Consider the following 17,697-nt stretch of genomic DNA (forward strand, 5'->3'; position numbering starts at 1 on the left):
CTCCCTCTCTCTCCCTCTCTGGGGGATATTTATTCCTTTCTCTCTCCCTCTCTGGGGGATTCTTATTCCAGTCTCTCACTCTCTGGGGGATATTTATTCCAGTCTCTCACTCTCTGGGGTGATATTTATTCCAGTCTCTCTCTCTCTCGGGTGGGATATTTATTCCAATCTCTCGCTCTCTGGGGGGATATGTATTCCAGTCTCTCTCACTCTCTCTGGGGGATATTTATTCCAGTCTCTCTCTCTCTGGGGGTTATTTATCCCAGTCTCTCTCTCTGGGGGATATTTATTCCAGTCTCTCTGTCTCTGGGGGATATTTATTCCAGTCTCTCTCTCTCTCTGGGGGTTATTTATTCCAGTCTCTCTCTCTCTGGGGGTTATTTATTCCAGTCTCTCTGTCTCTGGGGGATATATATTCCAGTCTCTCTCTGTCTCTCTGGGGGGATATTTATTCCAGTCTCTCTCTCTCTGGGGGGATATGTATTCCAGTCTCTCTCTCTCTCTCGGGCGGATATTTATTCCAGTCTCTCTCTCTCTCTCTGGGGTTTATTTATTCCAGTCTCTCTCTCTCTGGGGGATATTTATTCCAGTCTCTGTGTCTCTGGGGGATATTTATTCCAGTCTTTCGCTCTCTCTCTGGGGGATATTTATTCCAGTCTCTCTCTCTGGGGGGATATTTATTCCAGTCTCTCTCTCTATCAGGGGGGTATTTATTCCAGTCTCTCTCTCTCTGGGGGATATTTATTCCAGTCACTCTCACTCTCTGGGGGGATATTCATTCCATTCTCTCTCTCTCTCTGGGGGGGGATATTTATTCCAGTCTCTCTCTCTCTGGGGGGATATGTATTCCAGTCTCCCTCTCTCTCTCTCTGGGGGATATTTATTCCAGTCTCTCTCCCTCTCTGGGGGATACTTATTCCAGTCTCTCACTCTCTGGGGGATATTTATTCCATTCTCTCACTCTCGGGGGGGATATTTATTCCAGTCTCTCTCTCTCTCTCTCTCGGGGGGGATATTTATTCCAATCTCTCTCTCTCTGGGGGGATATGTATTCCAGTCTCTCTCACTCTATCTGGGGGATATTTATTCCAGTCTCTCTCTCTCTGGGGGTTATTTATTCCAGTCTCTCTCTCTCTGGGGGCTATTTATTCCAGTCTCTCTGTCTCTGGGGGATATTTATTCCAGTCTCTCTCTCTGGGGGTTATTTATTCCAGTCTCTCTCTCTGGGGGTTATTTATTCCAGTCTCTCTCTCTCTGGGAGTTATTTATTCCAGTCTCCCTGTCTCTGGGGGATATATATTCCAGTCTCTCTCTCTCTCTCTCTGGGGGGATATTTATTCCAGTCTCTCTCTCTCTCTCTCTGTCGGGGGGGATATTTATTCCAGTCTCTCTCTCTCGCTGGGGGATATTTATTCCAGTCTCTCTCTCCCCCTCTCTCGCTGGGGGATATTTATTCCAGTCTCTGACTCTCTGGGGGGATATTTATTCCAGTCTCCCTCTCTCTCTCTGGGGGATATATATTCCAGTCTCTCTCTCTCTGTTTCTGGGGGTATTTATTCCAGTCTCCATCCCTCTCTGGGGGTATTTATTCCAGTCTCTCCCTCTCTCTGGGGGATATTTATTCCAGTCTCTCTCTCTCTCTGGGGGATATTTATTCCAGTCTCTCTCTCTCTCTGGGGGATATTTATTCCAGTCTCTCTGGGGGATATTTATTCCAGTCTCTCTCCCTCTCTCGTGATATTTATTCCAGTCTCTCTCCCTTTCTGGGGGATATTTATTCATGTCTCTCTATCCCTGTGGGGGATATTTATTCCAGTCTCTCTCTCTCTCTGTCTCTGGGGGGGTATTTATTCCAGTCTCTCTCCCTCTCTGGGGGATATTTATTCCAATCTCTCTCTCTCTCTGGGGGATATTTATTCCAGTCTCTCTCTCTCGCTCTGGGGGATATTTATTCCAGTCTCTCTCTCTCTCTCTGGGGGATATTTATTCCAGTCTCTCTCTCTCTCTCTGGGGGTTTTTTATTCCAGTCTCTCTCCCTCTCTGGGGGATATTTATTCCAGTCTCTCTCCCTTTCTGGGGGATATTTATTCATGTCTCTCTCTGGGGGATATTTATTCCAGTCTCTCTCTCTCCCTCTGGGGGATATTTATTTCAGTCTCTCTCTCTGGGGGATATTTATTCCAGTCTCCCTCTCTCTCCCTCTCTGGGGGATATTTATTCCTTTCTCTCTCCCTCTCTGGGGGATTCTTATTCCAGTCTCTCACTCTCTGGGGGATATTTATTCCAGTCTCTCACTCTCTGGGGTGATATTTATTCCAGTCTCTCTCTCTCTCGGGTGGGATATTTATTCCAATCTCTCGCTCTCTGGGGGGATATGTATTCCAGTCTCTCTCACTCTCTCTGGGGGATATTTATTCCAGTCTCTCTCTCTCTGGGGGTTATTTATCCCAGTCTCTCTCTCTGGGGGATATTTATTCCAGTCTCTCTGTCTCTGGGGGATATTTATTCCAGTCTCTCTCTCTCTCTGGGGGTTATTTATTCCAGTCTCTCTCTCTCTGGGGGTTATTTATTCCAGTCTCTCTGTCTCTGGGGGATATATATTCCAGTCTCTCTCTGTCTCTCTGGGGGGATATTTATTCCAGTCTCTCTCTCTCTGGGGGGATATGTATTCCAGTCTCTCTCTCTCTCTCGGGCGGATATTTATTCCAGTCTCTCTCTCTCTCTGGGGGATATTTATTCCACTCTCTCTCTCTCTGGGGTTTATTTATTCCAGTCTCTCTCTCTCTGGGGGATATTTATTCCAGTCTCTGTGTCTCTGGGGGATATTTATTCCAGTCTTTCGCTCTCTCTCTGGGGGATATTTATTCCAGTCTCTCTCTCTGGGGGGATATTTATTCCAGTCTCTCTCTCTATCAGGGGGGTATTTATTCCAGTCTCTCTCTCTCTGGGGGATATTTATTCCAGTCACTCTCACTCTCTGGGGGGATATTCATTCCATTCTCTCTCTCTCTCTGGGGGGGGATATTTATTCCAGTCTCTCACTCTCTGGGGAATATTTATTCCAGTCTCTCACTCTGGGGGATATTTATTCCAGTCTCTCTCTCTTTCTGGGGGATATTTATTCCAGTCTCTCTCTCTCTCTCTGGGGGATATTTATTCCAGTCTCTCTCTCTCTCTCTCTCTGGGGGATATTTATTCCAGTCTCTCTCCCTTTCTGGGGGATATTTATTCATGTCTCTCTCTCTCTCTGGGGGATATTTATTCCAGTCTCTCTCTCTCCCTCTGGGGGATATTTATTTCAGTCTCTCTCTCTCTCTGGGGGATATTTATTTCAGTCTCTCTCTCTGGGGGATATTTATTCCAGTCTCCCTCTCTCTGGGGGATATTTATTCCAATCTCTCTCCTTCTCTGGGGGATATTTATTCCAGTCTCTCTCGCTCCATCTCTGGGGGATATTTATTCCAGTCTCTCTCTCTGGGGGATATTTATTCCAGTCTCTCTCTCTGGGGGATATTTATTCCAGTCTCTCTCTGGGGGATATTTATTCCAGTCTCTCTCTCTCGCTGGGGTATATTTATTCCTGTGCCCCTCTTTCTCTGGGGGATATTTATTCCGGTCTCTCTCTCTGGGTGGATATGTATTCCAGTCTCTCTCTGGGGGATATTTATTCCAGTCTCTTTCTCTCTGGCGGATATTTATTCCAGTCACTCTCTCTCTCTGGGCGATATTTATTCCAGTCTCTCTCTCTCTCTCTCTTGGGGGATATTTATTCCAGTCCCTCTCTCGCTGGGGGATATTTATTCCAGTCTCTCTCTCTCTGGGGGGATATTTATTCCAGTCTCTCTCTGGGGGATATTTATTCCAGTCCATCTCTCTCTCTCTGGGGGATATTTATTCCTGTCTCTCTCTCTCTGGGGGGATATTTATTCCAGTCTCTCTCTGGGGGATATTTATTCCAGTCCATCTCTCTCTCTCTGGGGGATATTTATTCCTGTCTCTCTCTCTCTGGGCGATATTTATTCCAGTCTCTCTCTCTCTCTCTCTTGGGGGATATTTATTCCAGTCCCTCTCTCGCTGGGGGATATTTATTCCAGTCTCTCTCTCTCTGGGGGGATATTTATTCCAGTCTCTCTCTGGGGGATATTTATTCCAGTCCATCTCTCTCTCTCTGGGGGATATTTATTCCTGTCTCTCTCTCTCTGGGGGATATTTATTCCAGTCTCTCTCTCTCTAGGGGATATTTATTCCCGCCTCTCCCTCGCTCTCTCTGGGGTATATTTATTCCAGTCTCTCTCTCTCTGGGGTATATTTATTCCAGTCTCTCTCTCTGGGGGGATATTTATTCCAGTCCCTCTCTCTCTGGGGGGAAATTTATTCCAGCCTCTCTCTCTCTCTGGGGGATATTTATTCCAGTCTCTCTCGCTCTCTCTCTGGGGGGATATTTATTCCACCCTCTCTCTCTCTGGGGGATATTTATTCCAGGCTCTCTCTCTCTGGGGAATATTTATTCCTGTCTCCCTCTCTCTGGGGGGATATTTATTCCAGTCTCACACTCTCTGGGGGGATATTTATTCCAGTCTCTCTCTCTCTAGGGGGGATATTTATTCCAGTCTCTCACTCTCTGGGGAATATTTATTCCAGTCTCTCTCTGGGGGGATATTTATTCCAGTCTCTCACTCTGGGGGATATTTATTCCAGTCTCTCTCTCTCTCTGGGGGATATTTATTCCAGTCTCTCTCTCTCTCTCTCTGGGGGATATTTATTCCAGTCTCTCTCTCTCTCTCTCTGGGGGATATTTATTCCAGTCTCTCTCCCTTTCTGGGGGATATTTATTCATGTCTCTCTCTCCCTCTGGGGGATATTTATTTCAGTCTCTCTCTCTCTGGGGGATATTTATTTCAGTCTCTCTCTCTGGGGGATATTTATTCCAGTCTCCCTCTCCCTCTCTCTGGGGGATATTTATTCCAGTCTCTCTCCCTCTCTGGGGGATATTTATTCCAGTCTCTCTCGCTCCATCTCTGGGGGATATTTATTCCAGTCTCTCTCCCTCTCTGGGGGTATTTATTCCAGTCTCTCTCCCTTTCTGGGGGATATTTATTCATGTCTCTCTCTCTCTCTCTGGGGGATATTTATTCCAGTCTCCCTCTCTCTCTCTCTGGGGGATATTTATTCCAGTCTCTCTCCCTCTCTGGGGGATATTTGTTCCAGTCTCTCTCTCTCTCTCTCTCTCAGGGGGGTATTTATTCCAGTCTCACTCTCTCTGGGGGGATATTTATTCCCGTCTCTCTCTCTCTCTGGGGGATATTTATTCCAGTCTCTCTCTCTCTCTCTCAGGGGGGTATTTATTCCAGTCTCTCTCTCTCTCTGGGGGATATTTATTCCAGTCTCTCTCTCTCTCAGGGGGGTATTTATTCCAGTCTCTCTCTCTCTCTGGGGGATATTTAGTCCAGCCTCTCTCTCTCTCTGGGGGATATTTATTCCAGCCTCTCTCTCTCTGGGGGATATTTATTCCAGTCTCTCCCTCTCTGGGGGATATTTATTCCAGTCTCTCTCCCTTTCTGGGGGATATTCATTCCAGTTTCTCTCTCTCTCTCTGGGGGATATTTATTCCAGTCTCTCTCTCTCTCTGGGGGATATTTATTCCAGTCTCTCTCTCTCTGGGGGATATTTATTCCAGTCTCTCTCTCTCTGGGGGATATTTATTCCAGTCTCTCTCTCTCTCTGGGGGATATTTATTCCAGTCTTTCTCTCTGGGGGATATTTATTCCAGTCTCTCTCACTCTGGGGGACATGTATTCCAGTCTTTCTCTCTGGGGGATATTTATTCCAGCCTCTCTCTCTCTCTGGGGGATATTTATTACAGTCTCTCTCTCTCTCTCTCTCTGGGGGATATTTATTCCAGTCTCTCTCTCAGGGGGATATTTATTCCAGTCTCTCTCACTCTGGGGGATATTTATTCCAGTCTTTCTCTCTGGGGGATATTTATTCCAGCCTCTCTCTCTCTGGGGGATATTTATTACAGTCTCTCTCTCTCTCTCTCTGGGGGATATTTATTCCAGTCTCTCTCTCTGGGGAATATTTATTCCAGTCTCTCTCTCTCTCTGGGGGATATTTATTCCAGTCTTTCTCTCTGGGGGATATTTATTCCAGCCTCTCTCTCTCTGGGGGGATATTTATTCCAGTCTCTCTCTCTCTCTCTCTCTCTCTCTCTCTGGGGGATATTTATTCCAGTCTCTCTCTCTGGGGGATATTTATTCCAGTCTCTCTCTCTCTAGGGGGGATATTTATTCCAGTCTCTCACTCTCTGGGGAATATTTATTCCAGTCTCTCTCTGGGGGGATATTTATTCCAGTCTCTCACTCTGGGGGATATTTATTCCAGTCTCTCTCTCTCTCTGGGGGATATTTATTCCAGTCTCTCTCTCTCTCTCTCTGGGGGATATTTATTCCAGTCTCTCTCTCTCTCTCTCTCTGGGGGATATTTATTCCAGTCTCTCTCCCTTTCTGGGGGATATTTATTCATGTCTCTCTCTCCCTCTGGGGGATATTTATTTCAGTCTCTCTCTCTCTGGGGGATATTTATTTCAGTCTCTCTCTCTGGGGGATATTTATTCCAGTCTCTCTCGCTCTCTCTCTGGGGGGATATTTATTCCACCCTCTCTCTCTCTGGGGGATATTTATTCCAGGCTCTCTCTCTCTGGGGAATATTTATTCCTGTCTCCCTCTCTCTGGGGGGATATTTATTCCAGTCTCACACTCTCTGGGGGGATATTTATTCCAGTCTCTCTCTCTCTAGGGGGGATATTTATTCCAGTCTCTCACTCTCTGGGGAATATTTATTCCAGTCTCTCTCTGGGGGGATATTTATTCCAGTCTCTCACTCTGGGGGATATTTATTCCAGTCTCTCTCTCTCTCTGGGGGATATTTATTCCAGTCTCTCTCTCTCTCTCTCTGGGGGATATTTATTCCAGTCTCTCTCTCTCTCTCTCTGGGGGATATTTATTCCAGTCTCTCTCCCTTTCTGGGGGATATTTATTCATGTCTCTCTCTCCCTCTGGGGGATATTTATTTCAGTCTCTCTCTCTCTGGGGGATATTTATTTCAGTCTCTCTCTCTGGGGGATATTTATTCCAGTCTCCCTCTCCCTCTCTCTGGGGGATATTTATTCCAGTCTCTCTCCCTCTCTGGGGGATATTTATTCCAGTCTCTCTCGCTCCATCTCTGGGGGATATTTATTCCAGTCTCTCTCCCTCTCTGGGGGTATTTATTCCAGTCTCTCTCCCTTTCTGGGGGATATTTATTCATGTCTCTCTCTCTCTCTCTGGGGGATATTTATTCCAGTCTCCCTCTCTCTCTCTCTGGGGGATATTTATTCCAGTCTCTCTCCCTCTCTGGGGGATATTTGTTCCAGTCTCTCTCTCTCTCTCTCTCTCAGGGGGGTATTTATTCCAGTCTCACTCTCTCTGGGGGGATATTTATTCCCGTCTCTCTCTCTCTCTGGGGGATATTTATTCCAGTCTCTCTCTCTCTCTCTCAGGGGGGTATTTATTCCAGTCTCTCTCTCTCTCTGGGGGATATTTATTCCAGTCTCTCGCTCTCTCAGGGGGGTATTTATTCCAGTCTCTCTCTCTCTCTGGGGGATATTTAGTCCAGCCTCTCTCTCTCTCTGGGGGATATATATTCCAGCCTCTCTCTCTCTGGGGGATATTTATTCCAGTCTCTCCCTCTCTGGGGGATATTTATTCCAGTCTCTCTCCCTTTCTGGGGGATATTCATTCCAGTTTCTCTCTCTCTCTCTGGGGGATATTTATTCCAGTCTCTCTCTCTCTCTGGGGGATATTTATTCCAGTCTCTCTCTCTCTGGGGGATATTTATTCCAGTCTCTCTCTCTCTGGGGGATATTTATTCCAGTCTCTCTCTCTCTCTGGGGGATATTTATTCCAGTCTTTCTCTCTGGGGGATATTTATTCCAGTCTCTCTCACTCTGGGGGACATGTATTCCAGTCTTTCTCTCTGGGGGATATTTATTCCAGCCTCTCTCTCTCTCTGGGGGATATTTATTACAGTCTCTCTCTCTCTCTCTCTCTCTGGGGGATATTTATTCCAGTCTCTCTCTCAGGGGGATATTTATTCCAGTCTCTCTCACTCTGGGGGATATTTATTCCAGTCTTTCTCTCTGGGGGATATTTATTCCAGCCTCTCTCTCTCTGGGGGATATTTATTACAGTCTCTCTCTCTCTCTCTCTGGGGGATATTTATTCCAGTCTTCTCTCTGGGGAATATTTATTCCAGTCTCTCTCTCTCTCTGGGGGATATTTATTCCAGTCTTTCTCTCTGGGGGATATTTATTCCAGCCTCTCTCTCTCTGGGGGGATATTTATTCCAGTCTCTCTCTCTCTCTCTCTCTCTCTGGGGGATATTTATTCCAGTCTCTCTCTCTGGGGGATATTTATTCCAGTCTCTCTCTCTCTAGGGGGGATATTTATTCCAGTCTCTCACTCTCTGGGGAATATTTATTCCAGTCTCTCTCTGGGGGGATATTTATTCCAGTCTCTCACTCTGGGGGATATTTATTCCAGTCTCTCTCTCTCTCTGGGGGATATTTATTCCAGTCTCTCTCTCTCTCTCTCTGGGGGATATTTATTCCAGTCTCTCTCTCTCTCTCTCTCTGGGGGATATTTATTCCAGTCTCTCTCCCTTTCTGGGGGATATTTATTCATGTCTCTCTCTCCCTCTGGGGGATATTTATTTCAGTCTCTCTCTCTCTGGGGGATATTTATTTCAGTCTCTCTCTCTGGGGGATATTTATTCCAGTCTCCCTCTCTCTCTCTCTCTGGGGGATATTTATTCCAGTCTCTCTCCCTCTCTGGGGGATATTTATTCCAGTCTCTCTCGCTCCATCTCTGGGGGATATTTATTCCAGTCTCTCTCCCTCTCTGGGGGTATTTATTCCAGTCTCTCTCCCTTTCTGGGGGATATTTATTCATGTCTCTCTCTCTCTCTCTGGGGGATATTTATTCCAGTCTCCCTCTCTCTCTCTGTGGGGGATATTTATTCCAGTCTCTCTCCCTCTCTGGGGGATATTTGTTCCAGTCTCTCTCTCTCTCTCTCTCTCTCTCTCAGGGGGGTATTTATTCCAGTCTCACTCTCTCTGGGGGGATATTTATTCCCGTCTCTCTCTCTCTCTGGGGGATATTTATTCCAGTCTCTCTCTCTCTCTCTCAGGGGGGTATTTATTCCAGTCTCTCTCTCTCTCTCTGGGGGATATTTATTCCAGTCTCTCTCTCTCTCAGGGGGGTATTTATTCCAGTCTCTCTCTCTCTCTGGGGGATATTTAGTCCAGCCTCTCTCTCTCTCTGGGGGATATTTATTCCAGCCTCTCTCTCTCTGGGGGATATTTATTCCAGTCTCTCCCTCTCTGGGGGATATTTATTCCAGTCTCTCTCCCTTTCTGGGGGATATTCATTCCAGTTTCTCTCTCTCTCTCTGGGGGATATTTATTCCAGTCTCTCTCTCTCTCTGGGGGATATTTATTCCAGTCTCTCTCTCTCTGGGGGATATTTATTCCAGTCTCTCTCTCTCTGGGGGATATTTATTCCAGTCTCTCTCTCTCTCTGGGGGATATTTATTCCAGTCTTTCTCTCTGGGGGATATTTATTCCAGTCTCTCTCACTCTGGGGGACATGTATTCCAGTCTTTCTCTCTGGGGGATATTTATTCCAGCCTCTCTCTCTCTCTGGGGGATATTTATTACAGTCTCTCTCTCTCTCTCTCTCTGGGGGATATTTATTCCAGTCTCTCTCTCAGGGGGATATTTATTCCAGTCTCTCTCACTCTGGGGGATATTTATTCCAGTCTTTCTCTCTGGGAGATATTTATTCCAGCCTCTCTCTCTCTGGGGGATATTTATTACAGTCTCTCTCTCTCTCTCTGGGGGATATTTATTCCAGTCTCTCTCTCTGGGGAATATTTATTCCAGTCTCTCTCTCTCTCTGGGGGATATTTATTCCAGTCTTTCTCTCTGGGGGATATTTATTCCAGCCTCTCTCTCTCTGGGGGGATATTTATTCCAGTCTCTCTCTCTCTCTCTCTGGGGGATATTTATTCCAGTCTCTCTCTCTGGGGGATATTTATTCCAGTCTCTCTCTCTCTGGGGGATATTTATTCCAGTCTCTCTCTCTGAGGGATATTTATTCCAGCCTCTCTCTCTCTCTGGGGGATATTTATTCCAGTCTCTCTCTCTGGGGGATATTTATTCCAGTCTCTCTCTCTCTCTCTGGGGGATATTTATTCCAGTCTCTCTCTCTCTGGGGGATATTTATTCCAGTCTCTCTCTCTGGGGGATATTTATTCCAGTCTCTCTCTCTGGGGGGATATTTATTCCAGTCTCTCTCTCTCTGGGGGGATATTTATTCCAGTCTCTCTCTCTCTCTCTCTCTCTGAGGGATATTTATTCCAGCCTCTCTCTCTCTGGGGGATATTTATTCCAGTCTCTCTCTCTCTGGGGGGATATTTATTCCAGCCTCTCTCTCTCTGAGGGATATTTATTCCAGTCGCTCACTCTCTGGGGGATATTTATTCCAGCCTCTCTCTCTCTGAGGGATATTTATTCCAGCCTCTCTCTCTCTGAGGGATATTTATTCCAGTCTCTCTCTCTGAGGGATATTTATTCCAGCCTCTCTCTCTCTGGGGGATATTTATTCCAGTCTCTCTCTCTCTGGGGGGATATTTATTCCAGCCTCTCTCTCTCTGGGGGATATTTATTCCAGCCTCGCTCTCTCTGAGGGATATTTATTCCAGTCGCTCACTCTCTGGGGGATATTTATTCCAGCCTCTCTCTCTCTGAGGGATATTTATTCCAGTCTCTCTCTCTGAGGGATATTTATTCCAGCCTCTCTCTCTCTGGGGGATATTTATTCCAGTCTCTCTCTCTCTGGGGGGATATTTATTCCAGCCTCTCTCTCTCTCTGGGGGATATTTATTCCAGCCTCTCTCTCTCTGAGGGATATTTATTCCAGTCGCTCACTCTCTGGGGGATATTTATTCCAGCCTCTCTCTCTCTGGGGGATATTTATTCCAGCCACTCTCTCTCTGAGGGATATTTATTCCAGTCGCTCACTCTCTGGGGGATATTTATTCCAGCCTCTCTCTCTCTGGGGGATATTTATTCCAGCCTCTCTCTCTCCTGGGGATATTTATTCCAGTCTCTCTCTCTCTCTCTCAGGGGGATATTTATTCCAGCCTCTCTCTCTCTGGGGGATATTTATTCCAGTCTCTCTCTCTCTCTGGGGGATATTTATTCCAGCCTCTCTCTCTCTGGGGGATATTTATTCCAGTCTCTCTCTCTCTCTGGGGGATATTTATTCCAGTCTCTCTCTCTCTGGGGGGATATTTATTCCAGTCTCTCTCTCTCTGGGGGATATTTATTCCAGTCTCTCTCTCTCCCTGGGGGATATTTATTCCAGCCTCTCTCTCTCTGGGGGATATTTATTCCAGTCTCTCTCTCTCTCTGGGGGATATTTATTCCAGTCTCTCTCTCTCTGGGGGATATTTATTCCAGTCTCTCTCTCTCTCTGGGGGATATTTATTCCAGTCTCTCTCTCTCTCTGGGGGATATTTATTCCAGTCTCTCTCTCTGGGGGGATATTTATTCCAGTCTCTCACTCTCTGGGGGGATATTTATTCCAGCCTCTCTCTCTCTGGGGGATATTTATTCCAGTCTCTCTCTCTCTCTCTGGGGGGATATTTATTCCAGTCTCTCTCTCTCCCTGGGGGATATTTATTCCAGCCTCTCTCTCTCTGGGGGATATTTATTCCAGTCTCTCTCTCTCTCTGGGGGATATTTATTCCAGTCTCTCTCTCTCTGGGGGATATTTATTCCAGTCTCTCTCTCTCTCTGGGGGATATTTATTCCAGTCTCTCTCTCTCTCTGGGGGATATTTATTCCAGTCTCTCTCTCTGGGGGGATATTTATTCCAGTCTCTCACTCTCTGGGGGGATATTTATTCCAGCCTCTCTCTCTCTGGGGGATATTTATTCCAGTCTCTCTCTCTCTCTGGGGGGATATTTATTCCAGTCTCTCTCTCTCTCTGGGGGATATTTATTCCAGTCTCTCTCTCTCTGGGGGATATTTATTCCAGTCTCTCTCTCTCTGGGGGATATTTATTTCAGTCTCTCGCTCTCTCTGGGGGATATTTATTCCAGTCTCTCTCTCTCTGGGGGGGATATTTATTCCAGTCTCTCACTCTCTGGGGGTATTTATTCCAGTCTCTCTCTGGGGGATATTTATTCCAGTCTCTCACTCTGGGGGATATTTATTCCAGTCTCTCTCTCTCTGGGGGATATTTATTCCAGTCTCTCTCTCTCTGGGGGATATTTATTTCAGTCTCTCGCTCTCTCTGGGGGATATTTATTCCAGTCTCTCTCTCTCTGGGGGATATTTATTCCAGCCTCTCTCTCTCTGGGGGATATTTATTCCAGCCTCTCTCTCTCTGGGGGATATTTATTCCAGTCTCTCGCTCTCTGGGGGGGTATTTATTCCAGTCTCTCTCTCTCTCTGGAGGGATATTTATTCCAGTCTCTCTCTCTCTGGGGGATATTTATTCCAGTCTCTCTCTCTCTCTCTGGGGGATATTTATTCCAGTCTCTCGCTCTCTGGGGGATATTTATTCCAGTCTCTCGCTCTCTGGAGGGATATTTATTCCAGTCTCTCGCTCTCTGGGGGGGTATTTATTCCAGTCTCTCACTCTCTGGGGGGATATTTATTCCAGTCTCTCACTCTCTGGGGGGATATTTATTCCAGTCTCTCGCTCTCTGGGGGGATATTTATTCCAGTCTCTCTCTCTCTCTGGGGGATATTTATTCCAGTCTCTCGCTCTCTCTGGGGGATATTTATTCCAGTCTCTCTCTCTCTCTGGGGGATATTTATTCCAGTCTCTCGCTCTCTGGGGGATATTTATTCCAGTCTCTCTCTCTCTGGGGGGATATTTATTCCAGTCTCTCTCTCTCTCTCTCTGGGGGATATTTATTCCAGTCTCTCTCTCTCTGGGGGGATATTTATTCCAGCCTCTCTCTCTCTGGGGGATATTTATTCCAGCCTCGCTCTCTCTGAGGGATATTTATTCCAGTCGCTCACTCTCTGGGGGATATTTATTCCAGCCTCTCTCTCTCTGAGGGATATTTATTCCAGTCTCTCTCTCTGAGGGATATTTATTCCAGCCTCTCTCTCTCTGGGGGATATTTATTCCAGTCTCTCTCTCTCTGGGGGGATATTTATTCCAGCCTCTCTCTCTCTCTGGGGGATATTTATTCCAGCCTCTCTCTCTCTGAGGGATATTTATTCCAGTCGCTCACTCTCTGGGGGATATTTATTCCAGCCTCTCTCTCTCTGGGGGATATTTATTCCAGCCACTCTCTCTCTGAGGGATATTTATTCCAGTCGCTCACTCTCTGGGGGATATTTATTCCAGCCTCTCTCTCTCTGGGGGATATTTATTCCAGCCTCTCTCTCTCCTGGGGATATTTATTCCAGTCTCTCTCTCTCTCTCTCAGGGGGATATTTATTCCAGCCTCTCTCTCTCTGGGGGATATTTATTCCAGTCTCTCTCTCTCTCTGGGGGATATTTATTCCAGCCTCTCTCTCTCTGGGGGATATTTATTCCAGTCTCTCTCTCTCTCTGGGGGATATTTATTCCAGTCTCTCTCTCTCTGGGGGGATATTTATTCCAGTCTCTCTCTCTCTGGGGGATATTTATTCCAGTCTCTCTCTCTCCCTGGGGGATATTTATTCCAGCCTCTCTCTCTCTGGGGGATATTTATTCCAGTCTCTCTCTCTCTCTGGGGGATATTTATTCCAGTCTCTCTCTCTCTGGGGGATATTTATTCCAGTCTCTCTCTCTCTCTGGGGGATATTTATTCCAGTCTCTCTCTCTCTCTCTGGGGGATATTTATTCCAGTCTCTCTCTCTGGGGGGATATTTATTCCAGTCTCTCACTCTCTGGGGGGATATTTATTCCAGCCTCTCTCTCTCTGGGGGATATTTATTCCAGTCTCTCTCTCTCTCTCTGGGGGGATATTTATTCCAGTCTCTCTCTCTCCCTGGGGGATATTTATTCCAGCCTCTCTCTCTCTGGGGGATATTTATTCCAGTCTCTCTCTCTCTCTGGGGGATATTTATTCCAGTCTCTCTCTCTCTGGGGGATATTTATTCCAGTCTCTCTCTCTCTCTGGGGGATATTTATTCCAGTCTCTCTCTCTCTCTGGGGGATATTTATTCCAGTCTCTCTCTCTGGGGGGATATTTATTCCAGTCTCTCACTCTCTGGGGGGATATTTATTCCAGCCTCTCTCTCTCTGGGGGATATTTATTCCAGTCTCTCTCTCTCTCTGGGGGGATATTTATTCCAGTCTCTCTCTCTCTCTGGGGGATATTTATTCCAGTCTCTCTCTCTCTGGGGGATATTTATTCCAGTCTCTCTCTCTCTGGGGGATATTTATTTCAGTCTCTCGCTCTCTCTGGGGGATATTTATTCCAGTCTCTCTCTCTCTGGGGGGGATATTTATTCCAGTCTCTCACTCTCTGGGGGTATTTATTCCAGTCTCTCTCTGGGGGATATTTATTCCAGTCTCTCACTCTGGGGGATATTTATTCCAGTCTCTCTCTCTCTGGGGGATATTTATTCCAGTCTCTCTCTCTCTGGGGGATATTTATTTCAGTCTCTCGCTCTCTCTGGGGGATATTTATTCCAGTCTCTCTCTCTCTGGGGGATATTTATTCCAGCCTCTCTCTCTCTGGGGGATATTTATTCCAGCCTCTCTCTCTCTGGGGGATATTTATTCCAGTCTCTCGCTCTCTGGGGGGGTATTTATTCCAGTCTCTCTCTCTCTCTGGAGGGATATTTATTCCAGTCTCTCTCTCTCTGGGGGATATTTATTCCAGTCTCTCTCTCTCTCTCTGGGGGATATTTATTCCAGTCTCTCGCTCTCTGGGGGATATTTATTCCAGTCTCTCGCTCTCTGGAGGGATATTTATTCCAGTCTCTCGCTCTCTGGGGGGGTATTTATTCCAGTCTCTCACTCTCTGGGGGGATATTTATTCCAGTCTCTCACTCTCTGGGGGGATATTTATTCCAGTCTCTCGCTCTCTGGGGGGATATTTATTCCAGTCTCTCTCTCTCTCTGGGGGATATTTATTCCAGTCTCTCGCTCTCTCTGGGGGATATTTATTCCAGTCTCTCGCTCTCTGGGGGATATTTATTCCAGTCTCTCTCTCTCTGGGGGGATATTTATTCCAGTCTCTCTCTCTCTCTCTCTGGGGGATATTTATTCCAGTCTCTCTCTCTCTGGGGGGATATTTATTCCAGTCTCTCTCTCTCTGGGGGATATTTATTCCAGTCTCTCTCTCTCTGGGGGATATTTATTCCAGTCTCTCTCTCTCGGGGGGATATTTATTCCAGCCTCTCTCTCTCTGGGGGGATATTTATTGCTGTGTTGAGGTTTCTGTGGAATTTCTCACCATTCTAAGGCTGCTGATCTCGTCATAAGACATTAACCCGAGGATGGAGTCGATGGCGACAATCGGGAGGTTGAGGAGCGGATTGTCCTGATGCAGCTGCTCCGTCCCGGTGCCCGCTTCAGGCCCCGGCTCTCCAACAGCCCCGGGCTCCCTGGCGGCCGCGGTGTCCCTGCCGGCCCCGGGCTCGCTGGCGGGCGCGGTCTCTCTGCCGGCCCCGGGCTCCCTGGCGGGCGCGGTGTCTTGCCCGGTCCCCCTGGCGGCCCCGGGCTCCCTCTCGCTCCGCTCCGCCCGATCGGCCGCCATCTTGCCGGACCGGACGTGAGCCAAACAGCAGCCCGCGCGCCCTGGCTGTGACGTTTTGAACGTGCCACCGTCATGACGTCTCCTCACCTCCGTCCCAGGACCGGTGATGGTCAGTGCGCGTGCGCGGAACGCGCAGCCTGGGCCGGACGATGTCGCTGCAGAGGGGGAGGGCGAGTGATCCCTTCCCTGCTCACCTCATCCCAAAGGGAAACCTGGGAATCTGTCACAACCATTTGCAATTTGTATTTTTATTATGAAAAGGGATGTTTGAGTCAGTCAAATGTAATAATAATAATCTTTATTGTCACAAGTAGGTTAACACTGCAATGAAGTCACTGAAAATCCCCTCGTCGCCACATTCGGGTCACAGAGGGAGAATTCAGAATGTCCAATTCACCTAATGTGGTCGTCACCACTGATTGTATAATAGTTGTAACGATGATTATTAGAGGTCATATAATCAGGCTATCGGTACGAGGGTAAATCCCTGCCTGCTGGCTTGTGAACTCACTAATAGTAGCCTCCCGTAACGTACAGTCGTACTCCCCTGACCGCATGGCACCCTCATGGACATCGTGGGCCCCACCAGCTACAGCTACCGCCCCCAAGCCTGCGCCGCGCGGCAGCCAGCCAATCCCGGGGAGCCCAAATGCTACTTCTGCGTGCAGACCAAACACCCCCAGCAGCCCTGCCGGCGCGGAGTGCAACCTGCAAGGCCTGCGGAAAGAAGGGACATTTTGCTGCGGTGTGCCAGGCCCGATCGATCGCTGCAGTTTCTAGACCCAGCGTTCCTACACCCCCCATGTGCAACCCATGGGCGCCGCCATTTGCGTCTCCGCAGACCACGTGCGGCCCGTGGGTGCCGCCATCTTTAACGCCCCCCGCCTTGGGCGCCGCCATCTTCGGCGCCATTTTGGACGGCACCCCAGGTCCCCTGCTCGGCGGAAACTTCGTCTGGTCGTTCATCGCCTACCACCATCGCTCGACCAGTCCCGGCCTCACAACCTCGCAACCGCGACAACGACGGTGAAAGTCGATGGGCACAAGACTTCCTGCCGTCTTGACTCCGGGAGCACAGAAAACTTCATCCACCCCTCTACGGTAAGGCGCTGCTCCCTCGCGGTTCACCCCGTTACCCAGAGAATCTCCCTGGCCTCCGGATCCCATTCTGTGGAAATCCGGGGGTACTGCATCGCCACCCTCACCGTCCAGGGAGTAGAGATCAGCAACTTCCGACTCTATGTCCTCCCCAACCTCTACGCTGCCCTGTTACTCGGCCTGGACTTCCAGTGCAACCTCCAAAGCCTAACTCTAAAATTCGGCGGACCCCTACCCCCCTCACCGTATGCGGCCTCACAACCCCTTAAGGTCGACCCACCTTCCCTGTTTGCAAATCTCACCCCGGATTGCAAACCCGTCGCCACCAGGAGCAGACGGTACAGTGCCCAGGACAGGACCTTCATCAGGTCAGAGGTCCAGCGCCTACAGCGGGAAGGCATCATTGAGGCCAGCAACAGCCCCTGGAGAGCCCTAGTGGTAGTAGTTAAGACTGGGAAGAAACACAGGATGGTCATTGACTACAGTCAGACCATCAATTGGTACACGCAGCTCGACACGTACCCACTCCAAAGCATACCTAGTATGGTCAATCAGATTGCACAGTCCCAGGTCTTTTCTGCAGTGGACCTGAAAGCTGCCTACCACCAGCTCCCCATCCGCAAGGCGGACCGCCAATACACTACGTGCGAAGCAGATGGCTTTTCCTTAGGGTTCCTTTCGGCGTCACTAACGGGGTCTCGGTCTTCCAACGTGAGATGGACCGAATGGTTGACCGGTACGGACTGCAGACCACCTTCCCGTACCTAGATAACATCACCATCT

General features: G+C 48.0%; 1 protein-coding gene across 1 annotated transcript in view; it reads right to left on the reverse strand.

The window, feature by feature from the left end:
• fbxo28 (F-box protein 28) overlaps positions 1–15,856 on the reverse strand; it is a 179,578-nt gene extending 163,722 nt beyond the window's left edge. The window contains exon 1 of the mRNA XM_072500310.1: positions 15,514–15,856. Coding sequence (XP_072356411.1) covers positions 15,514–15,816 — 303 coding nt within the window. The 5' untranslated portion in view covers positions 15,817–15,856. The remainder of the gene's footprint in view (positions 1–15,513) is intronic.
• Between the last annotated feature and the right edge of the window lie 1,841 nt (positions 15,857–17,697).

This window comes from Scyliorhinus torazame, chromosome 4, assembly GCF_047496885.1.
Source record: "Scyliorhinus torazame isolate Kashiwa2021f chromosome 4, sScyTor2.1, whole genome shotgun sequence".
Lineage (NCBI taxonomy): Eukaryota > Metazoa > Chordata > Chondrichthyes > Carcharhiniformes > Scyliorhinidae > Scyliorhinus > Scyliorhinus torazame.